Consider the following 23993-nt stretch of genomic DNA (forward strand, 5'->3'; position numbering starts at 1 on the left):
CTTGGCTGTGGTGGTGGAGGTGAATGAGGGGGAACATGCTGCTCTGTCAGCACTCGGGTTTCATACCTGGTGATCTCAGAGGACAAAGCGGCGTTACAGCAGCGCACGTTGATGAGACCTGATGCTCTGAACAGTTCAGACTTCAGCCTCACTCTGAGAAAACAAACGACTGACTGTCAGCAGCAGCAACTACACCTGCTCCATCAGTGACGGAGAGAAGAACTGAGACTGAGAGACATACAGCTGCAGGTCAAAGGTCAGAAACGCCCGCTCTTTGTACGGGTCAGGAGTTAGTACTGCAGAGGTCAGAGGTCAGCTTGCTGACAAACCATTTGAAACAGTTTGGAGCTAAAAGCACAACAGCAGAGGAAAGAAGAGACACTGCAGAGATGATGCAAAATATTGTGTTTTGTTCTCAGCTGTCAAAAAGTGTAACTGAAGGGTGAAAGTGGATCCTTGAATGAAACCAATGAACCAGAACCGGTTTGTAAAAATGCTGCAGCTTCACTGGTGGAACTGGTTTAGCTTTCGTCCGTCAGACACACAACAAAGCACTATTTTTGGAAGAGCATGCTAGCAGGCCGTCGTTATTACCGTGTTGTTTGGAAAATACGGCGCACTTAAAATCAATCCTTTGATTTTTCTGAAAGTCGACAGAGCCCCTTATAATCCCGTGTGTCTTATGTATGAACTCTGGTTGTGTTTACTGACCTCGAAACGATTTTATGTGCACGGCGCTCGAAAATCTGTCAAATGTTTCAGTACAACTTTGCTAAGCTACGAAGCCGCACCGCTTGATGGATTGTGGGAGCATTACGGCTATCGTAGGCGGAGCCTCGCAGAGTGATACGTACTGTGCTTCAACATAATGTTACCGTATTGTGTGTGTATAACCTCTTTGTAAGTTTAGTGGATATTATACATGGTTATGCTGAGGATATGTAGGCCAATCTCCAACCTTCCTTTCATATCAAACATCCTTGAAAGAGTAGTTATCAAACAGCTCTTAAAATTATCTTATTATGTATGCGTATCATCAAGCAGCTTCTGAAGAAGGCTACAGACAGTCAATCAGATCCTTATTTAGCTCTGCTGAGCTACAGGACTGCTCCTCTTGACTGTGTTTTATCCCCTGAAGAACTGCCGATGAGTCGTAAGCTACACACAACTTTGCCCTGCTATGCAGAAAGCAAGCAGAGTGAAGTAAAACTAGTGAACTGGATTTGTTTTTATCTTATATTCTCATGGTGTTTAAAAAAACTGAAAAATTATTAATGAAAAAAATTATTATGTGTATATGTTAGTTTATAAGACCTATGTTGTATATAATTCAGAGAAAAGGGGATGTGTTGATATGTAGATGTTAATGTAATGATAAGGTTTACCAGCAGGGGGCAGTGTATATAAGAAAGTTCATGAATGCCTCCAGGGGAGCACATAAAAGAAGACTAGTCTGTGGTGTGACAAAATAAAGGTGGGCAGTAACTCGAAAAGCACAAGTGGATGCTGTGTTATTTTTAACAAGCGCTACGAAGACAACACAGTGTCCTGAGATAATGGTTTGATGGGAGCGCTCCATGGTGCAGATCGGTGAGTGGGAATTTCCTCCCCAGCTTTTAAAGTGAGCCCAGTCTGTGGTTATGGAGTCACGCATTTACACACTTGGTTCCAGGTCATGTTTTAGAGCATGTGCTGACCAGCTGCCAGATATGTTCATCATCTTCAACCTCTACCTGAAGTAGTTGGTGGTCCCCACATCCTTCATTATCCTGTCCCCAAGAACCCAGGAGTGTGACTAAAGGCTCAGGGTTCTGGCTGAGCAGGAGAGGGACAATGAGAACCAATTTATGCATCCCACTGTTGCCAGGAAGGAGGATCATATGAGGACAAACAGCAGAGCAAGAGGAAAGAGATCATCTCTCACTCATGGTTCAACTCCACTTTAACACCACCAGGGGGTGCTGTAAGCAGCCTGTTCTACATGGACTTGGTCTACAGGGGAAAGTAGCTGTGGCCAAAACCCTGGCTCCACACATCAGGATCCAAAACCAAGAATGAACAGTGTGCCACCATCACCTGTGGAATGTCACAGCCTGGTGTCAACACAGGTAATGGAGACATTTCATTGGCCACACCCACATCAACAGGCGCAATAACAGGACTAATGGTTGGGAAAAGACAAGTGGTGCTGACAGTGGACTCATCTCTGTGCTTGTCCTGCTAGACCTCAGTGCAGTAGAAAAGAAAGTGGTGGATCTATGTTTCTGAGTGTGGGGCTGTTGGGTCTGTGTTTCCACAAGCCCCGCTAGTTTAGAGACTTATTCATCATGAAGAAAACAAGACCGTCAGCGATTGATCGATTTACTTGCGCAAGGGACGCCTCGTCGGTATCTTAGGAACGCACTTCGAATCCTACCACAAAATGACCCCAAATCCAGCCTTTGCTCGCTGCCTTTTATTGGGAATAACAGTTCACACAATACACATCACAGCACAAGCACCTCCCACCGTAAAACCCCCAAATGGTTCTAAGACAAGGCACTATGTGTGTGTGTGTGTAAACATCTGTATGCATGTGCAAGAACGTGTGTGTGTGTGTGTGTGTGTGTTTGAGTGTGTGTGTGTGTGAGAATGTGTGTCTCTCTGTGTGCGTCACTTCCAACTGTTTCTAACAGCATCCTTAGCCATAAAATGTTAATCTCCCCCACACCCAATATATGGTTCACTTCCTGTATTGGTTCACTGTGCACAACACAGTGAAGCCACTAAAGGGCAGGAAGCTGACCACACAAGAAACAGAATCTTCACAAGAGATGTGTCGACAATAATCCTCCCCCAGCACAGAGTGGTTGGAGAGGTGATCAGGATCACAGGAATGTCTTGATCCTACAGATTGAACTAAGACCTGTAAAATTTAAGAAACAGATTGACAACATTCAACAATTAGACTCAACAGGGGCCATTAGGAAAGCCACAATGTTCATAGAGGGGCCATGCAGTCACCGACACAGACGAACCAGCGACGAACACGAGACAACACACACTATAAATACACAGAGGGGAAACTACACACAGGAGGGAGGCACGGCCGATTCTGATTGACAAGACGAGACAGGGGAAACGCAAACTGAACACTCTGGCATAAGACACAGATCTTCACAATAAAACAGGAAATGCAGAAGGAAGCCACATAACAAACCCTAAAACTAGAACTCAGGAAACACTAAAAAACTAAGGAACCATGAGAAGAAACCAAAACTCAAAAAACACTGGGCCACCCACCCAGGACCATAACACTTCAGATCTGAGCAAGCACGCTGCCATGGGAACGTGACATTGACAGAGAAACCCCCGGATCCTCCCACTGACATGACCGCTGTGGGCAGACCTCCACCCGCCCCACTCGGGAGTGGAAACACAAAACATTATTTTATGTCATGTGCTGGAATATACAGGAAATAGGTTTAAATGTTAAACACATTTCATCAAGTCAAAAACAGTTATAATATAATTTAATCTTTTCTTGATGCATAAAATAAAAAGATTAAAAACAATAAAACAATTAAAAGAAAGGCTTTTTAATTTGATTCATTTCTATATGATGGATTATGCAGAAAAAGTCTCGGGCTGAAACGTCTACTTTCTACTTTATTACGTATTCAAGTCGTGTTTTTTTAAAGAGTAAAGTAACCAAATACTTTTGAAAATAAGTAATCAGTAAAGACATGGGATTACTTAGTAACTGAGTACTTATTTCCAGTAACTTGAGCAGCACAGCTTGTAATGAAGTAAATGTTGTGTATGATGTGAATGAAAGAGAGCCTGGTGAGGTGAGTCAGTCTTTACACAGCTCTGTTAACAACATGTTGTTGCTGCTGCACAAAGATCAGGAATGCTGCAAACTGAATCTCTGCTGCAGGCAGTGACTCGTTTTTCTAGTTTAAACTTCCCTGGAAGATTGTTCAACTTGAAAACAGCCAACATCATTATCAACACCTCTCACTGTAAACTCAAACCATAAAACCCTTAAGGATCCACGGCCTTATGGTTTTTTAAACCGATGATCTTAAACATGTGAGCTCATCAGAACTGAAAATGAAGACAACCAGTTGGCTCAATTCTACCGAGTGCAGCTACATTTCAAGCTTAAATACATTTCTCCTGTAACTGTGTTTTCTTGGCCTCCATCAATGAAATACTGCACAGTTTATATTTAATAAATATGCAAACATTTTAAAAAGAAAACATGTTTAAGATCGTGTAAGTACTGTTGAATATGTTGATGGCAGGTTTGATGAAATTACAAACGTGGTCAGTCTGATGTATGATCTGATGCAAACTGCAGTTCTGTTAAATACTGTGTTGACATGTTGATGCGTCACAAAGATCAGGTCTGCTCCAAATGAAACTCTGCTGCAGTTACCAGTGTTTCCAGTTTAAACTTCCATGGAGACTGTGTGCTTGGCTGAAAACAGCAGCATCATTGAAACACGTCTGATTGTCATGAATATGATGTGAGAGCGAGCAGAGAGCTGATGCTGACTTCAGTAAAGAGCTCAGCTGTGACTGACTGTGTGGATTATATATGTTATACCTGGAAGTGTCTCTGCATGTCTGTGACTCTGGATTAATGTGATCCGTGAACAACTTTGTGACGTCTGCATGTTAGTGATGGTCTCACAGTAAAGTCTAGAGTATTACATGAAACACAACCTTATTGACGCCACTGATTTGTGTGTTGTTTCCCAGAACACGCGACTCTTAGCAAGACATTCTTGGAGATACACGTTTACCTCGTAAAGTCTGGTTAGCGTTGCTGAAAGGTTTTAATTCAACCCAAACGATGATGCTGAAATAAAAGTCCGAGACAAAACTGTTTGGTTCCAGTGTGTCCAAACTCTGATCTTGTGTTTCCTATATTAGAGCTGGAAAGCTGCTGAACACGTTTCCATGTTAGTTCCTGCAGCAGCCACTGAAACAGCATTTCTACAGTCCAGCACTGATTCAGCTCATAACAAGGTTCAGGTTGGTTCCTGCTGTAGACTCTAATAAAAAATGACTATCTATTACAAACCAGACAATTTTTCTTGGATTGACGTTTTGTAAATGTCCACAGCAGTAGGTGGAGGAGGAGGTGGGGCCCTCAGGCAGCAGACTCTCTTTGTAGGACCAAGAAACCAATCAGAAGGAACTCGGGTTAAAGAGAGCCAGGAGGATTCAAATGCAATGATATCCTGCTCAGCTACAGCTGAGAAGTTTCCTTATGAGGAAGTAGGAGAGCTGCTGACCTTGGCTATTAGCTCCTTTTCTCAAACCTCAGCTGTTGCATTCTCCACAACTGTTACTCCACCACGTCCACGTTGGTCAACGATGCATGAAGGGACTCATGCTGTTTAGAGAGGGAGAGAGTAATCTCTGGTTATTTTATTTTAAATGTTACTTTTTGTAGAGCAGTGAGTTTCCCCATGCACCATGAATGCACCGTAGTGCTGCTCATGGTTTCACTGCATCTGTCTGCATGGAGCAGGGTGAGTTTCTCTGTATATAGAGCCTGTGTTTCTTTAGCTCCATGAAAGGAGGCACTGATTTTGTTTTGTAGACGCACAAAGCTGTTGTCAAAGTTTCTGTCCAGTAACGTGTTGAACCACAGAGTTTATTCTGTGAAGAAGATCCTGGTGAATCTCGTTTATTTGCAAATTGAATTGTGGTTCACAGTCCGGTGTCTGACTTCTAAAACCAGTCAGGATACGACGTTTTGTTGGAAATGTGATTGTAGAAGCTGCTAATGATTTCTTAGCTGTGTTAGCCTGTGAATGGATGCTAGCGTATCCACATGTGCTCCCTGGGCTAACTTGTGTTGTTAGTTTCAGCTAACACACCATGTGAGACACTTTCCATGGTTCCTTTGCACTCAAATGTATTTTGTTATGGCCAATAAGAACTGCACAGATGTAAGATATGTGGAGACAAAGACCACAGCAAAATTAGACTTTTATTGCATTTTGTACAGATGTGATACAGGAACCATCAGTTGATTGAAATATGTGCTTAATTACAAGTGAAGTCACCGGTTTCCTTGGAGGCTGTAGATGCAACGATTCACCTCTAAAAGGATTCAGTTTTTCTAACACCGAGATCTCAGGATGTTGCTACTTTATTTGATCTATTTATTTATTTATAGCACTTAACAAAACTGATGTACTCAGCTGAGACGGACACAGGGTTCATACGGGTGCTTGAAATCCGTGAAAATCCTTGAATGTTGTCTTTTCAAGGTTTGAAAAGTGCTTGAATTTCAGATGTGGTGCTTAAAAGTGTAACTGTATTTCATTCACCACAAATAACTATCTGGTTGAATGCTTTTCTTGTCAGATATAAAAATAAAATGAGTCGCAAAATTTCCCCGCCTGGCTGCCTTGCGTCTGTTTCACCGTGTGACCCCGCCCCTCCGTCGGACAGTCGGGGATGAGTGCGCTAACATACCTGTAGGTCGCTGTTTTAATGAGTGTTTGATGGAACAAATGGCGGAGTTTGCGCTCTCCAGTCATGATAGGTGAGTGCTAGTAAATAATTTTCCAGTATGTGTATGTTACACACGCTATTTTTAAAAAATTATGATTATTATGTTGCTATCAAACTCGCTGGAGCAATGATCGAAATGCACTGAGTGTGATGCAGTATGGCAGCGCTGTTATGGAATATGCTGTGAACATAGCTAACATCACTTAGCAGTGATATGAGTTAATTTACTCAAGTGAAAACTTTAAACATTAGCCCGATACATAACTATCAGTGTGTGAATGTGTGTGTGAATAGGTGGATGATTGTGTAGAGTGTAAAGCGCTATACAAATACAGACCATTTACCATAACTAGCTAACTTAGGCTTTCTGATTAACCCTCTGGGGTCGACGGACCCAGAGTCTCCATTTCAACTTGGGTCGAACGTGCGGACTTCAAACTAAGTACCAGCTTTTAAATCGTGTTGATAGGCAACGTAAAACTGATGTTTTTCCTGAATAAAACTGGCGTTTCCTCCGGGAAGAAACGGTAAAAACGGCGTTTTCTAAGGAGAGCGCTAGCAAACACGCTTTGATTGTGAGTGAAAAAAGAAAAAACACTCCTTCCCTATTGGTGGAAAAATGGACCAATCAAAAAATGATATGGCAACATGTGGCATGTGGTTGTTTGGGAAGAGAGAGAGAGAGAGAGAGAGAGAGAGAGAGAGAGATTTGATAGGTGAGAGGTTTGTGACGTTTACCGTGTTTGGAGTCTCAGGTTAGTGTGTTGTCTTGTGTAGTTAGTGTGTAGTTGTTGTTTTGTGTGTCAGTTCTACTAGTGAACGCCACAGTTGCTGCCTTAAAGCCACCAAAGGCAGGTTGCAGTGTAAACGCTGACACAGCTGCTGTCAGACCTGCAGGTTTATCCCTGTGCTGTTCTCCTCTGTGTCACAGTGACACAAACTATTTTTTGGAGTTGCATAAATCATTCGTGTGTCTTCTTCTTTGATGCAGAACAGCTGATTGTTCTGTACATAGTTTGAAATGGTTATATGAAAAACGTCTGAGCCTCGGCTGCATTTTTAGCTCAACAGTACCAAATAACTTTGTTGTTTGCAAAACTTGTGCATATTTTTTAAAAATGCACAATTTCTATTTGCATTTCAAGTTACGAAAATGATTTGTTAAACATGCTTCTGGTTTTTACAGTCAAAAATATCACTTTCTACTCATGTTTTAAGCACAATATTTACATATTTACAGTTTGTCAAAATGAGAAAATAACAGTTTTAAAGGTGAAATCTAGAGAACAAATCAAAAGTAGTCAGAAACGGCCAATTACAGCCTGGACCCCAGAGGGTTAGAGGCTAAAAGCAAAGGTGTCACCAAGTACTGTTTATATTCGTGTGTACAGCTGCAGCTTCTTTGAGTATTAACTTGGTGCCTTTGGGTGAAATAACGGTAATGTGACCGATCCATATGGTCACAAAGAATAGCCTCTTGTTTCTGTGCTACCAAAGTTTCATTCAAACTGTTTATCATCAGCACCGACACATCAAACTACTTAAAGATTATAAATGTCTTCAAGCTCACACTGAGGCCTGTGGGGCACAATCAGCCACTGCGACAGTACACACATTTATGTGTGTTTGTATATGAATATTTCATACTTACAGGCTGCCTGTTTATTTAAGGGAGATGAACAAAAAAGCTTGAAAAAGGACCTTGAAAGTGCTTAAAAAGTACTTGAATTTCACCCTGAAAAAGGTGTATGAACCCTGTGGACAGCGTGCCTGACACGTATCACTCACACGTTTTATTTTAGTAGGAAAAGTCAGACTTTGAGCTGTGACATTCAATCGTTGCTTTTTCTCAGTGAGAATAGTATTTTACATGATTATAATAGAAAACTAAAATCTTTGTAGATGTTGACAAACATTAAAAACTGAACAGCTGTAAGCAAACAAACACCAGCTAACACGTAGATACTAAACCTTTTTATCTCACTGCAGTGAAAATGAACTGCAACATTAATTTGATGACATTAAACTCAATTGATTTTTTCATTTTCTATACTTTAGGTGAGCAACACACGAGTTATTGTGACATTAAAATACAAACGAGTCATTTGGGGATTTTGTTTCCACCTCTCATGATCTTATCTTAGGTTTGACTGGTCTTTATAACCAGCTCCACTCTGCCTGATCTGAACTGTAAGAGTTGATAAAATCATTTTGTATGTTCCTATTTAATGTCAGCATGAACACAAGTTTATGTGTCTGCATGTTTATTCCTGGAGGTGAGCCTGTATATGACAGCACTGTTTAATATTATATCTGCTTTAATACAGATGCTTAAAAAGGTTAAAGTCCTGACTTTGAGTCTCCACTGTGAGAAGCTCAGCAGCTCTGAGAACTCTCTAAAGTCTTCTTCATCCTGATCACCATCTTCACTCTGTTGGAGCGTCCATGAGTGTCACTGAGTGTTCTCAGTAAAGTTTGTTTGAAGGAAAAACACCATCAGTCTGTTAAGTCGTGTGGAAATGCGGAGAGTCTGTGAGCTGCATTCACAAACAGGTTGGATCACTCTGAATGACAACGATTAGAGGAGGGTCTTCCATCAGTACCAAGCTCTGCTGATTTTCATTAATAAAACTTAAACCTGCTCAGTGAAAAACAGAGTGAAATCAGACAAGACTGAGTCCACTTTTAACTTTGTTTCGTCAGATTTAACAGGAACTCATCTGAAGATCAGCCTCCTCCCTGTACGGGGAAAATTCCTATCAAGTCTCCACCTGTCCTGCTTCAGGTGAAGCCCCGCCTCCTTCCAGGAATCACCTGTGTGTCTGTGTTTAGTGTGCAGCTGTGCAGCTTGTTGTTGGTGTGTGAAGAAGCTGTAAGTTTGCTCTGTTTCCTCCTTTAACAGTTTGTCTTTAGGAACTTTATGAGCAGATCAGGAAGTGAGACGTTTGTATTTACATAAAATAAAACCAATGAGATGATTTGATGATTGGCTGAATCCACTCTGGTTATCAGTCAGTAACTCTGCACTCAAACATTTGTCTTTGATAAACAGTTTAAAACGATCTGAATGAAACTTTGGATCCAACATCACTGGTGGAACAATGATCGTCCCTTTAACTGGAAACAGATGAAACCAGTTTGTTCTTCAGAAGCCGACATTCAGGTTTTACCGAGTGACGTCAAAACAACATGAAGCTGCTCCAGCTCAGTTCAGGGTCACTGCAAACAGAGATAATCAGAAGTAAATACAGACTCTCTCACACACCATCAATATTTAAGGATGTTTTCACTGCGGTTTAAATCCTACATATACTTGATGTTGATGCAGGAGTAAAGCCTCTCAGAATCAAACACATTTAAGCCTCTGTGACTCAGGACTGTGTGAAGTGCACAATCGAACACTTTTTAATCTGTTTCAAGTTAAACACAATGAAGTGTTCAAAGGAAAAACATGTTACTATGTGAATCCTGCTTGATGGACCAGAGCAGAGCCTCCCTCTGTGCTCTGTTCATCACTCTGTCAGTCTGAGTTATTCATGAAGCACAAGCAGCTGATGATAAGCTGGTTAATGTTGGCACACACACACACTGTGACACTGTCAGACATGAGGAAGTGTGCAGGTAAACTCTGCTCAGAAATGACAATGAGGAGGTACACAGACTGATGGAGCTCATAGAGTGAGACGTTTATTTTACATGAAGTAAACCTGATGTATGATCTGATCTGTAGATCAAACTGATGTGTTTAATAACCTGTTGTTTAGGGCTGGGCGATATGGCCTCAAATCCATATCACGATATATTCTTCTGTATAACATATTTTCCACACTTAAAATCCTTTAATTTCCTCAAAAATCGAGAGTGTGCCTTATGTATGAATTCTGGTTGTGCTTACTGACCTCGAACCGATTTTGGCTGCAGAAATCTGTTAAAAATGTTTTAGTACAACTTTGGTAAGCAGCACTGCTTGATGGATCGTCAGAGCATTACGGCTGCCGTAGTGAGGAGCTTCACGGAGTAATCTGGGTCCAAAACTCCGACACCTTCAGGTCCCAAAGTCAAACGAACACTAAGAGTTAAAAATGGTCTAAATTCTTTCATCTTTAATTAAATCATCAGCGTTGCTGCTTTACCAGGTGTAACAATTAAGTTTAACATCCAGGTAGGGCTGCTCAATTAATCGAATTTTAATCTCGATTACGATCTGGGCTTTCAACGATCATTAAAAATGACTGAGCCGATTATTAGCCCCTCCCTCGTGCTTTACTCTCGCACTGCTCCGTGTGGCAAATCGAGCGCACCTCTCTGCATTTCGAACACGTGTCACAACAATTAAGAGCAGCGGCCTCCAACCTTTTTTGCTCCACGGACCGGTTTATGCCCGACAATATTTCCACGGGCCGGCCATTAAGGTGTTGGATAAATACAACAAAATAAAACTAGTGCCGGTACCGAAAAAAAGAAGATTTATTCATAACACACGTGAAAAGACCCAGGAAAACCGAGTAAACGATAAAAACGATAACAAAATAACGTGGAAAACCGATAAAAACCCGAGCAGCCCTACATCCAGGCATCCATGAAAACAGAATTTATTAAATTTAACGGAGTTAGAAGTTAACAGGAAGTTAGCTCGCTAGCTTCCACCTAAACATTTCATAGCATATTCTGACTGAGAGATTTTTGAAACTAATTCAAACGTACAGCTCTGCTATCACTTCCAACATAAATGAAGACTAAACAGCAGTGGCGTTTGCAGGGTTACTGAAGTTGGACTACCTGGTATATAATGTTGTGCTACATGACTGCTAGCGACACAGCTATGTTAGCATAACATTAGCACAGTGAAGCTGGAGGATGAATGCTAACTTTTTGGCTTTCGCCATATTTCAATAGTGCTTCATCTCTTTGTTATGACTGTCGCCCGCCATAATTGCAGATGATAATTGTTGTAGCTGCTGCGATGCTTTCGACCAAAACAGGCGCAGCTTGATGACATCATCAACATGCGGTATAGTCACAATCTCTATCGTTGGCCAAATTTATATCGTTTCTATCGTATATCGTTTCTATGGCCCACCCCTACTGTTGTTACTGTTGATCATCTGAGATCAGCTGTGCTACAAACTGGAACTCTGCTGAACTGGATTTACTCGTTTCGTGAACTTTTAAGAACGAATGCTTCCTTGGCTGAAAGCAGTGAACATAATTTAAAAAACAGCTTTACTTGCACATAAATCTGTCAGTAAAGTGTGGATAATAAATTCTGGTGGTGTTATAGGTTCTCTTGGTCAGCTTGGTGTTGGTTTGGCTCCTGCATAAAACAGTTTGCTCTCATATTTGACACTGACAGGAACAAAGAGTAAAAAACACGACAACCAAACTAAAAAAGAGAGACGAGTTAAAGCAGAAGATATTTTGTGTGTCAGAACATGTGATCCTCACCAAGAGAGAAAAGCTCTGATTATTGTTGCTGAACTGTGATGGTGAACAGTCTCCTCTGTTGATCCCAGTGTGACTGAAGTCCGTGTGATGAGTGAGGACTGAGCCTGTGTTGGTCGATCGTCTCTAAACAGGATGTGAAGCATCAGTTCAGTCGTATTAAAGCCCTGAATAAACAGTCCTTCTGGATCCACTGTCTGTGTTTGGCTGCTCATCTTCAAAGGCTCAACACAAGATGTTGGTCACATCAACATAAAACACAGGATTTGCTGCAGATGTTGAAGTGTGTTCTCCATATGAGAGAAGCTGCTGATCGTGTTTGTATGTTAGCACCTGTAGGATCGATGAACAGCTCTGACTCAGTTCACTAACCAGGCTCAGGGGAATAACTGGGATATTTCCCCAACAGAGACGTCCTGCTGGGATCGTTTTCCTGCTCTACACTCTGGTGTTTCTGCTCAAAAAAACAACAAAATGAATTTCCATGAGCCTACAGATCGTGGACTTCTTTGAGAAACTTAAAGAAGACGCTTTTCTTTCCTTAGATTGAACTTAAACAAAGGATTTGAGGAGCAGAAAAGTTTTTAAAGAGAAATTAAACATATTAATAAATATTCTGATTATTTTACGTTATTTAGCTGTTTAGGTTATTTTTCTGTAACACGTCTGCTCTCGAGTCGTTATCAACAGTGTATCAATGCATTCCTGTGGGTGGAGACAGAAACACACACCCAAAAAGAGCTCAGAGCAAGAATAAAAGAGGAGGAGACAGGATCAGAGTGGGACAGTGGAGCTTGTTGTTGGTGTCTCTGTGTGAAGAAACTGTAAGTTTGCTTTGTTTCCTCCTTTAACAGTTTGTTTGTTTCTGTGATGTTTGGACCTGATGTTCTCCATCACACCGACACTCTCTCTCCCCTCTGTTCCATATGTGACAGAGGGGAGAGAGAGTCTCTCACTCAGAGAACCAAGGTTACAATGTAACCACACGTTCAGCTCTTGTGTTTGAATCCTCATGATTATAGATTATTGATCGGCTGGAATCAAACAGTTTGAAGAACATTTATTCATGTGGTAGTTTCAGCTGCTGCTCACAAATCTGATAACAGGAACAAGTTAGTTCCACGAGGAAGACGTTCGTCTGGGCGCGTTGGCCTCGTCGGTCATGTGACCGTGTTACTGTTCGGGCTCAAACTGATACGAGTGGTTTAGCAGGTGTGACAGGACGATGCTGCACAGCCTCATTGTTCAGGTGTGAGTCAGACTCTGAGTCTTTATACAGTCCTGTTTAACAACATGTTGTTCCTGTTGATGTGTCACAGAGATCAGCTGTGCTAAACTCTGCTGCATGCAGCTACTAGTTTCTCTAGTTTGGTGATGGAAACGTCGATGAGACTGTTTCCATCACCAAACATCACGAGGAACACCTCTGACTCTGATTCTGACTCTGTGCATAAAACCACAAATATCCCTTCATGTCTGTTCATCTGATTCTGTAATGTGAGAAACTTTGATGTCTGAATTTTGAATCATTAATCATTAAAGTCCAGACTCGTAATTCTTAGAGGTTGGACTCAGCAGACGCTCCATAACACAACATCATCACAGTCCTTCAGTTATGATTTCATATGATTGAGTTTTGAGTGTTACAGTGATGTGTTTTCATGTTGTTGCAGGTCTCTGAGTGTCAGTGAAACCTGTCAGTTAAAACGAAGATCTTTCACTTCATTTCCCTCACTGCGTTTCTAGACCTGATTTTCTGATTTACATGCGCTCACTTCCTGTGTTGTGACAAGTTAATTATCCTGAGTGCGCACTGGGCAGGGAGACTCCGCCTCCATTAAAACAAACTAGATGTGGAAGTAGTGACGTTTTAGTTTAGTGCAGACGTGAGAGATGAGTGTCGTTACATTACTGTTCATTTTCTGTTACAGCGTTTATTGTCCACACGTGTGATCAGACAGGATTATTTCAACGATCTCATGTTTATTTTATCCTCCTGTAACTTTATGAAGAGCTAAACTGTCAGCACTAGTTAGTCCTTATAAGAACTGTTTGTGAGCTAAGAATCAACAATGACAAAGACTGTGAGTGTCATGCAGTGAGTCCTCAGAATTAGGCTGATTTTTAAGTTTTGTGTCAATCAAAGCTAGAAGCTGGTGTAGCGTTGAGCTTTATTGTTGATTAATTAAAAAAATATATGTAAAAGAAAAAAGGACTAGATGTGTTTTCTGTCTTTAGAAAAAGGTAAAATTGGTTATATTTTGTTGGGCTAATTCTGACCAATCGTGACAGTCCAGAACTTTTCCCTGCTGCTGTATCCTGTAACAATCAGTGTTGGGACTAACGTGTTCGTAAATAACGCGTTAGGTGTGATGATAACGCCAACTGATTTTAGTTTTATGATTCCTGGCTCCCATCTATGAGGTTTCTCATGTTTGTAAAAGTTACCTCATCATCCTCAGAGTCATCCTCCTCAACTGGCTGCTACTTTATGAAAACCATGTGTAACACCTGCACATGTGTTTGAAAAAACAAACGCTTTGATTTTGACACCCCAAGAAAATCTTCCTAGATCTGCACGTGTTCAGAGTAAGAGCCGAATAAACAGCAGCAGAAGCTGATTGATGAACAGCTGAATGACATATCAGCTGTAGCTGCAGCATCTGCACAGAGTTTGATTGGCTAACGCTGATTTGTTTGTTTTTTTAAACAGGACAGCAGAGAGAGAGAGGAGGAGATGAAGAGTGCAGCAGATTGATGAGACAGTGAAGAAGAGGTGAGCATCTGACAGAGCAGAGCCAGTTTAAAGGAGCCTCACAAGCTCACACATGACAGCTTCATCAACATGGAGCTCTGAGTGTTTATTAAAGGATCATTGGACGCTCTGACACAGCTGACTGCAGCCTTTAGCTGTGAGCACACAGTGTCTCACATTTACATTCACTTCCCTGTCAAACTCAGTAACTTTAAACAGCTGCTGTTATCAGGTGAAGATAGCAAAGCTTTCAGGGCTGAGCCCCAGTGTTTCAGGATAATGGCCCCAGAGACCACAGTCACATATGTGGGGAAGGATTTTAAGTTTAAAACTTCCTTTAAGCACTAACAGCAGAGACGCACAAAGTCGCAGACAGGGAACAAAGTATTTTAGGTTTGTATTGTCAGATTATTTAATCATTATACTGAACAAATATGTGAAAAAGTAAAAACCTCTATTATGATGAGGTTATCACTACATTCACATGTCGTCGATGTGTTCTTTCACACAGATCAGTTTCAGTGTGTGTGGCCCGTACACTAAACCATGACACAAATTCATATGATGTGACACCCAGACTGTGTTCACTGTTTCTTTTGGTAAAATCATCTTCTCGTGTTTTTAATAGCAAGATGATGGAAGAACCTAAAGAACAGCCAGCCAAAGCAGCTCCATCAGCAGGTAGGAGATCAGTGCTTTGTATGATGAGACGTATGGATGTATAGACTTCAGGCAGATTCTTTTTTTGTAACTGTGATAAGTACATGAAATTCACGAGTTGTAACCTGTCCTAATCTTTGCCTTAATCTTTCTGTGGGACATTAATATAACATGAGAACTTCCAGTCTAAGGAGTTTGGCAGAGAAACAACTGGACTTTTTTGTACTTTGAACCCACATATGAGGTTAAAACGATGCCACCTTAAAATGAAACTGAAGAAATATTGAAACTGAAACAAATGTATTGAAAGTGAAATGATAGTGAAAAAACATAAATATAGAAATTTAAAGAAAAACTCACTGTTCATGTGGTTTTCACACTTACATCGTTTTTTCCCACGTACAGTTATTTTTTCAGCTTCAATTAGTTGGCACTGCTTCGGCATCTGAGGGTGCGCTTGAGGGGCGGGGCTTCAGAGCCACATATATGAGCCACATATGTTTGCGCACATTATATTGCTGACCAGTGACTGTAGAAATCATGGACGACCTAATATCTGCAGCAGCCGCAGTCATGAAGAAACTTGCGTATCTCTGAACGGCACATAGAGCGGGGACGCTGAGAGGAGGTCCAGCGTTTACCGACTGTTTCAAACTGACAGACTCAGGTGTTCTTCAGTGTCTGCCTGACAGAAGGACCTGAGAGCCGCCACAATATTTTTGGTAAGTGAAAGGTGTTTGTAAGCTAATCTGTAGCTAACATCCTTAGCTAGCTAGCTAAGATGGGCACTCGGCTATCGGCAAAACTTGTTTTGTAAAGTTTGTTTAGCTAACCCGTGCAGGTGAACGAAATGAACAGAAACGCACCGGGCTGCTCAGTCAGTAACTAACCACAGTTACTGTACTTTTATTATGAGTATTACACTGTAAGAGCAACAGGCTGCACTCTGCTGCAGCTCCTGTGCAGAGCTGATTATTAAATATGTGCAAACAGCAGCATGTTTTCACTCTTTTGCCACATCTGTAAGGATATTAACACATATTTTAAAAAAGGCTTGCACTTCAGTAACCCCTCATTAATCATTAATTACAGATTAAATAGCAAAGCCTAATATTTATGTACTCAAACCAAATACTTCTGCTTGGCAGCTTAAGTTAAAATGTGTGTTTCATTTTTCCTCGGATTACATTTTTAGCACTGACTCTGTGTATTGTTTTTACTAAGTTTGTTTCAAATATTCAGGTTAAATAAAACAGTCTGAATCATTCTTATTGAGGTAAGTTCACAAAGTTACATGTGCAGTACAGCTTACATCCTTTGAGAGGGAAAAAAGCATTAATATTTGTTATGATACCTCTGTATGTTGGTGACCACGGTGCAGCAGCAGACTGAACCAGGACTGAAACCTGCTCCGTCTGCTCATGTATGCAGATTCACATTCACAAAGCACCAACAACTCAAAGGTTAACATTATATTGGAAAATCTGTTGGTATATACGGCTTTAAGAAATAAACAGCTCGTATGTGAGCAGAGCTGAAGAACTAAAGAAATGTAAGAGAAGAACTTCAGATCCTGGGTGTGTGAGGACAGAAGGATCAGCTCTATTTCAGATTTGAGATAAACTTTATATTTCAGTTTGTGATGGTTCAGTTCTCTTTGTGATTACAGGAGCTGCCCTCAGATTCAGACCTCAGCACCACCCAGTGACAGCAGACAGATCATCCAACATGTTCACATGTTAACTGCAGAATGAACTGATGCAAACAGTACAAAGGTTAAAGCACCACATGTGCTGTAGTGAAAGCTGCAGCTGTTTTATTGATAAAAACAAAGTCAAAAGGATTAATCACCCCTGTATCATATGAATGTTGGGTTTTTCTCTGTATCTGTTATTGTAGGATCTACTGTACAATATAAAGCACCTTCAGGTGACTGTTGTGATTTGGCGCTATATGAATAAAATTGAATTAAATTGAAATGTAACTGTGTCACTATATATCAGCATTAACAGGACCTCAGCTTGGTGTTTCACAAAGCTGCTGATCTCAGACCTGCACAGCTTCCGTTTTAAACACTGAATGTACTCAGCTGCATGAAGAGCACGTTTGAGTTTCTCTGACACAATTAAATAAAAACTGATGAAGGTCAAAGGTCGTCACTTGTATGTCGAACTACAGACTTGTCATCTGGAATTCTTTCACAGTTTGCAAATTTGCAAATAGTGTGTTATTTACCATAAAGTGATTCAGAGTCATTTATACCAGAGTAACCAGAGAGGATCATATATTTTTAAATATATAACTATCCACAGGACTGAATATAATATCTCTAAGTAAAAGTCCAGAGACTCTGAGGATTATCCAAGTATTTATAACATTACACAAAGCAAAGTTCTCCATCACACAACGCTCAAAAAGAGATTTCTAAGCCGAGTATGCATCATTCTCAGACTCCTCTCATACTGCCAATAAACTCTTCCAGCTCCTCCTCCCCTCCAGGAGGCGCTACAGGAGCCTTCAGACTAAAACCAGCAGGTTTAGGAACAGCTTCTTCCCCACAGCTGTCACCCTACTGAACTCAGTCCCCGCTGAGCCTTTCCATCCACACTCACCTAACCCTTCTACACTCCTCCTCCCAGTGACCATGATCCTTTCATTATCAACATTCACCACGTTGGTTACTGCTGTAGTTTTAGGACACTGACATGGTGTAGTCTCTGTTATAGTGCCTACACTGTTATAGTCTGTTCAGAGAGCTACGCTTCCACTACTGTAGATATTTTCATAGCACTCTGTAGATCTGTTTACCTCACAGTGCTTCATCTTTATATATGTATATTTGTTCATAGTATACCTGTATACCTGCCCGTCTGTATAGCAATACAGATCATCTGTGTATCGGTTACAATATTATTTTTCAGTTTCAATATTTTCTTCAGTTTCATTTTAAGCTGGCATAATTTTAACCCCACACATCCTAAAATTCAGTATTTGTTGATGAGATGATGAAGTGTTAATTCAACAAAGTTAGAATATTTTTCACATGATGTCGACTGAGAACCATGTTTATGTCTCTTTCTTGTTTCTGTAGAGGAGGAGCTTGCCAGGGTACGGTCAGCCTTTGTCTGGAGGGTAACAACAGAAATCCTCACACAGCTGCTTGAGGCCCTCGTATGTGACACTGTCTTAAATGAGTTGGAGAAAGAATCGATACTGGAGAAGAACCTAGCCAGAGCAGATAAGGCACGCAGCTTCATCGACACAGTGAGGAAAAAAGGAGACAAAGCATGCAAGATAACAATCAAACATCTTCAGATCAAAGATCCTTCTCTTTTCTCTCAGCTGCGTTTGAACTCTGATCCATCTGCTCAACAAGGTGAGGTCATGCATCATATACCATGAATAAAAATGGTCACCTTGCAGTTTGTTGAGATGTGAAAGTGAAACCTCAGGATTCACTGTAAGAAAAAGGAGAGGGCAAGAACGTCATTCTACGACGAATGTTTGGATTTGTTACATGCCTGCAAATGTATTTTCTAAACTACATGGACATCATAAACGTGTGAAACTACTTAGATCTAATGTGAGCTGTATTTAATTAAACACAAGTGTTCTTTACTTTTAAAAACCATGCAAACTGATTGCCTTAAAGAAGAAAAGCATGAGTCATTTGACTTAAATGCCACATTTTTATATAATCAAGTTCAAGTTCAAATTTTATTCATCACCTGCAGTGTCAGGTTGCCCTGCAGTGGAATGAACCCGCCCCCCGACAATACACACACAACACAGACATCACATGGGGATACAAGTCAGAGAACGTTGCATTATAGAAAAAACACTGAAATCTACACTACAATGGGAAAGTACAAGGGGAAAAAAGAGACCTCTGCTCATGCTGGGCTATAGAGGACAGCATGAGAACAGGAAACAAAAAAACTCCTCTGCACAGAAAGCACATAAATGTCCACAGTACAACATTATAGAGCACGTGACCAACAACAAGGTTGGTTAGGGGATAAGGAGTAATTCCAGGCAACACAGCAGCCATCCTGCCACTGCGCCGACTCTCCAGCGTGGGCCCAGACCCGCCTCGTGTTCCCAGGAGGCAACAAGCATCGAAGGCATTGGAAGGGGAGGGGGGATGTGTGAGTGCTTATCAGTGTAAATGTATGTGTGTGCGTGTCCATAGTTCAGCTGAGACAGTGTCCTCCGCCCTATCAGGCTAAGTAAACAGTCTACCAGCCAACCCAGGTGGCCTTGCATGGAATGGGAAGGAACAGACTCAACACAGTCGTTATCAGGGTGTTTTTGTTCAGCTCAGGCCTTGAGCCCACAGCTGGCGCCGAAGGGGTAGCTGCATTATATGATTTGTGATTTTTCTTTTACAAACAACTCATGAGAATTTCAAGCTGTTTTTAACACTCCGACACCGACACTGGTCTCTCAATCTCCCGCTGGATAGCTGCGAGCCTCTCAATTATGTTATTTACCTTCAATTCTGTGGTCTTTTCAGGCTTTTGCTCACAGAGCAGATTCTGAGACTTCACGACCGCAGCCAACTGATCCGCGATGTAATCCAGCTTCCGCCCCAAGGTGTTGTTCCGAGTGGATTCTTCCTTGATGTAATCCAATATACACTCAGAGGTGTTATTCTGAGCCTTCACTGCAGCCGTTAGCGCCTCCAAGCTCTTAACCATGCTGCATTCACTGAGCCCTTTCTGAGAAGCCGCACCTCGTCCCATCCTTTCAATCCCAGTGGGCAGCCTTGTGGGGGTTTGAACAGCCGGTTCCGCTTTCTTAATTCTCCGATAAACCAGGGCCAAGCCAGCTCCGATCAGCAAGAACCCTGTTATCATGGTTCCGAATAGGTACATATCTTCAGCGTCCTCGATCGACAGTCCCGCCAGGCACACGATCCTCCATGTCTGCCACTCGTCCATCGTGTATCCGGCAGGGAAAGTCCCTCCAGGGCACTCGGGCTCTCCCGAGCCCAGACAACTCGACTGCCTTTGCCAAGAGCCAAACGAGAAGGAACATGTTTAGTGTGGCCAGAAAGGGTTTACATTATCTTTCGCCATTGTAATTTACGACAAGAATTAAATGTGAATTACTGAATCTCTCTCAGATGCTTATTTAAATAACATAGCAGTGTTGTTATTTTTGGTGACAAAGTTTGGAGAAGAGGCACAGAAAGCAGAAACCTGTTTAGCCTGCACATGTTGGCATCAGGTACATATGAAAAGCTGCAAAGCAATACAGATGTGTAGGTTCAAAACATTTAATGTGGCTGTTTTCAGGAATTACATTTAGGAATTCCTGTAGCCCCTTTTTTCTGGTTTTCTGGTAGAATAAGTATATTAAAAACTAAAACGTATGATAGGCTCAACAAAGGACAAAGTACGTCAGATAGCTCCTTCAGACCAGATTTGTACTTTTCCTTCTTTTTTCCTTTTTTTGATTCAGATGCTCTTCAGAAGTGTCAGCCTAAACTTAAGTCTAAGCTGAAGAAGAAGTTCCAGTGTGTGTTTGAGGGCATCGCTAAAGCAGGAAACCCAACCCTCCTGAATCAGATCTACACAGAGCTCTACATCACAGAGGGAGGGACTGCAGAGGTCAATGATGAACATGAGGTCAGACAGATTGAAACAGCATCCAGGAAACCAGACGGACCAGAAACAACCATCAGACAAGAAGACATCTTTAAAGACACACCTGGAAGAGATGAACCAATCAGATCAGTGCTGACAAAGGGAGTGGCTGGCATTGGGAAAACAGTCTTAACACAGAAATACAGCCTGGACTGGGCTGAAGACAAAGCCAACCAGGACATCCAGTTCATATTTCCATTCACTTTCAGAGAGCTGAATGTGCTGAAAGAGGAAAAGTTCAGCTTGGTGGGACTTGTTCATCACTTCTTTACTGAAACCAAAGAAGCAGGAATCTGCAGCTTTGAAGACTTCCAGGTTGTGTTCATCTTTGATGGTCTGGATGAGTGTCGACTTCCTCTGGACTTCCACAAAACTGTGACTGATGTTACGATGCCCACCACAGTTGATGTACTTCTCACAAGCCTGATCAGGGGGAATCTTCTTCCCTCTGCTCACGTCTGGATAACCACACGACCTGCAGCAGCAGACCAGATCCCCCCTGAGTATGTTCACAGGGTGACAGAGGTCAGGGGGTTCACTGACCCACAGAAGGAGGAGTACTTCAGGAACCGATTCAGAGATGAGGAGCAGGCCAGCAGGATCATCTCCCACATCAAGACATCTCGAAGCCTCCACATCATGTGCCACATCCCAGTCTTCTGCTGGATCACTACTACAGTTCTGGAGCGTGTCCTGAAAACCAGAGAGGGAGGACAACTGCCCAAGACCCTGACTGAAATGTACATCCACTTCCTGGTGGTTCAGGCCAAAGTGAAGAAGGTCAAGTATGATGGAGGACCTGCAACAGATCCACACTGGAGCCCAGAGAGCAAGAAGATGATTGAGTCTCTGGGAAAACTGGCTTTTGATCAGCTGCAGAAAGGAAACCTGATCTTCTATGAATCAGACCTGACAGAGTGTGGCATTGATATCAGAGCAGCCTCAGTGTACTCAGGAGTGTTCACACAGATCTTTAAAGAGGAAAGTGGACTGTACCAGGACAAGGTGTTCTGCTTCATCCATCTGAGTGTTCAGGAGTTTCTGGCTGCTCTTCATGTCCATCTGACCTTCATCAACTCTGGACTCAATCTGCTGGAAGAACAACAGACAACCTCCAAGAAGTCTGAAACAAGAGAATCTGCAGAGAAACACTTCTACCAGAATGCTGTGGACAAGGCCTTGCAGAGTCCAAATGGACACCTGGACTTGTTCCTCCGCTTCCTCCTGGGTCTTTCCCTGCAGACCAATCAGACTCTCCTACGAGGTCTGCTGACACAGACAGGAAGTAGCTCACAGACCAATAAGAAAACAGTCCAGTACATCAAGGAGAAGCTCAGTGAGGATCTGTCTGCAGAGAAAAGCATCAATCTGATCCACTGTCTGAATGAACTGAATGATCGTTCTCTAGTGGAGGAGATCCAACAGTCCCTGAGATCAGGAAGTCTCTCCACAGATGAACTGTCTCCTGCTCAGTGGTCAGCTCTGGTCTTCATCTTACTGTCATCAGAAGAAGATCTGGATGTGTTTGACCTGAAGAAATACTCTGCTTCAGAGAAGGCTCTTCTGAGGCTGCTGCCAGTGGTCAAAGCCTCCAACAAAGCTCTGTAAGTAAACATGAACTCATCGCTTCATTCTTAAAATCATGGGAAATAAATCAGAGGTGCTCAGTTCAAAGAACACTACCACTTTAGAAAAATTAAAAAATAGTCACTAAAATAGTCATGATACTTTAAATATTTCTCTCCAGCAGGACATGTCAGCATTTCTGAAATATTTTTGTCTTCAACTCGAATCAAAGCACAATCCAGACCCAGCCTATAAGAACATGAGCTCTGATCCTTCAGCCCCTCTGACAGGTTTATTATCCTCAAGTTGTTCACTTGTCTCCAACAACCAGGAGTCTAGCTCTGTTTTTTAAAGCAAATACTTGAGCTACCAGACTGCACCTACATCGTTTTCAGATGTTCTTATTTTAAGGTCTGGTTTGTGTCTCATCTTTATTGCAATCCCCCATGTCTCTCTGTTTTTCAAATATAAATCTGTTACCTCGGTGTGGCCAGAACAACATGGTGAACCCAAAATACAGACAAAGGTGAAGGAACTGAATATTACTAGACGTGAAGGCTTTATTTACACACAGGAACTTGACACTTGGAATTTTTTAACATGAACTGTGAACTATGGCGGAAGTCAAGCACTTGAAGCTGTGAGCATGAAGTGGGCTCTGTGGTAGGTTTCCGGAAATGGGTCTTGGTAGATGGTAATCTGAGTCACTGTAACAGAGGTAGAGCAGCATCAGAAAGATCACTGGTGGAGGTTACAGTAAGTGAACGAGGTTATCTTCAATGTCTTATTTGGGGTTTCTGTAGCTCAGGAGGTAAAGCTGGTCTGATCTGACCTACTGATCGGAAGGTTGGTGGTTCGATCCCTGGCTCCTCCAGTCTGCATGTCAAGTATCCTTGGGCAAGATACTAACCCCAACTTGCTCTCCGATGCATCCATCAGAGTATGAATGTGCGTGAATGTACTTAGAAAGCACTAAGTTCAGATAAAGTGTTTGTGAGAATGGGTGTGATTGGGTGGATGTGGCATGTTGTATAGAGCGCTTTGAGTACTCCGGGAGAGTAGAAAAATGCTATATAAGAATCAGTCCATTTACCATTTACTTGTCAGCAGTCGGAAAGCAACTTGGGGAAGGCAGGTGGTGAGGTCTGGGTGAGTACTTGTTAGCTTTGAATCCAGGCCAAGTGGTCCAGTAAGTCTAAGAGACGAAAGGCATTAATGTGGCTGTGAGTGAATCAAGAAGACCAGCATCCAGGAAAACGTGACTGAACTGCAAGAGTGAGTAGATGATCCGAGGATTAGGAGGTTAGCAGAGTTATTGGGAGTGCTGATGTTATATTCAGCCTAGTAGATTACTGTCAGGTGTGGACAATGGACAGGCTGACCAGGCTTCACCCAAA

General features: G+C 41.9%; 1 protein-coding gene across 6 annotated transcripts in view; it reads left to right on the plus strand.

Annotated features, from left to right (window-relative positions):
* The window catches only part of LOC113011595 (NACHT, LRR and PYD domains-containing protein 3-like), a 604422-nt gene that overhangs the window by 421639 nt on the left and 158790 nt on the right, over positions 1 to 23993 (plus strand). Inside the window, exons 1-5 of one of the 6 annotated variants that reach the window (XM_080296955.1) lie at positions 12194 to 12788; positions 14678 to 14740; positions 15348 to 15400; positions 18471 to 18755; positions 20846 to 22634. In XM_080296955.1, coding sequence (XP_080153081.1) covers positions 15352 to 15400; positions 18471 to 18755; positions 20846 to 22634 — 2123 coding nt within the window. In that variant the 5' untranslated portion in view covers positions 12194 to 12788; positions 14678 to 14740; positions 15348 to 15351. Of the gene's footprint in view, positions 1 to 12187; positions 12789 to 14677; positions 14741 to 15347; positions 15401 to 15784; positions 16102 to 17048; positions 17359 to 18470; positions 18756 to 20845; positions 22635 to 23993 lie in introns of those variants that run through there. The other 5 variants (XR_013905067.1, XR_013905071.1, XM_080296957.1 and 2 more) reach the window with 5 other exon arrangements.

The sequence above is a fragment of the Astatotilapia calliptera genome, chromosome 3 (assembly GCF_964374335.1).
Source record: "Astatotilapia calliptera chromosome 3, fAstCal68.1, whole genome shotgun sequence".
Lineage (NCBI taxonomy): Eukaryota > Metazoa > Chordata > Actinopteri > Cichliformes > Cichlidae > Astatotilapia > Astatotilapia calliptera.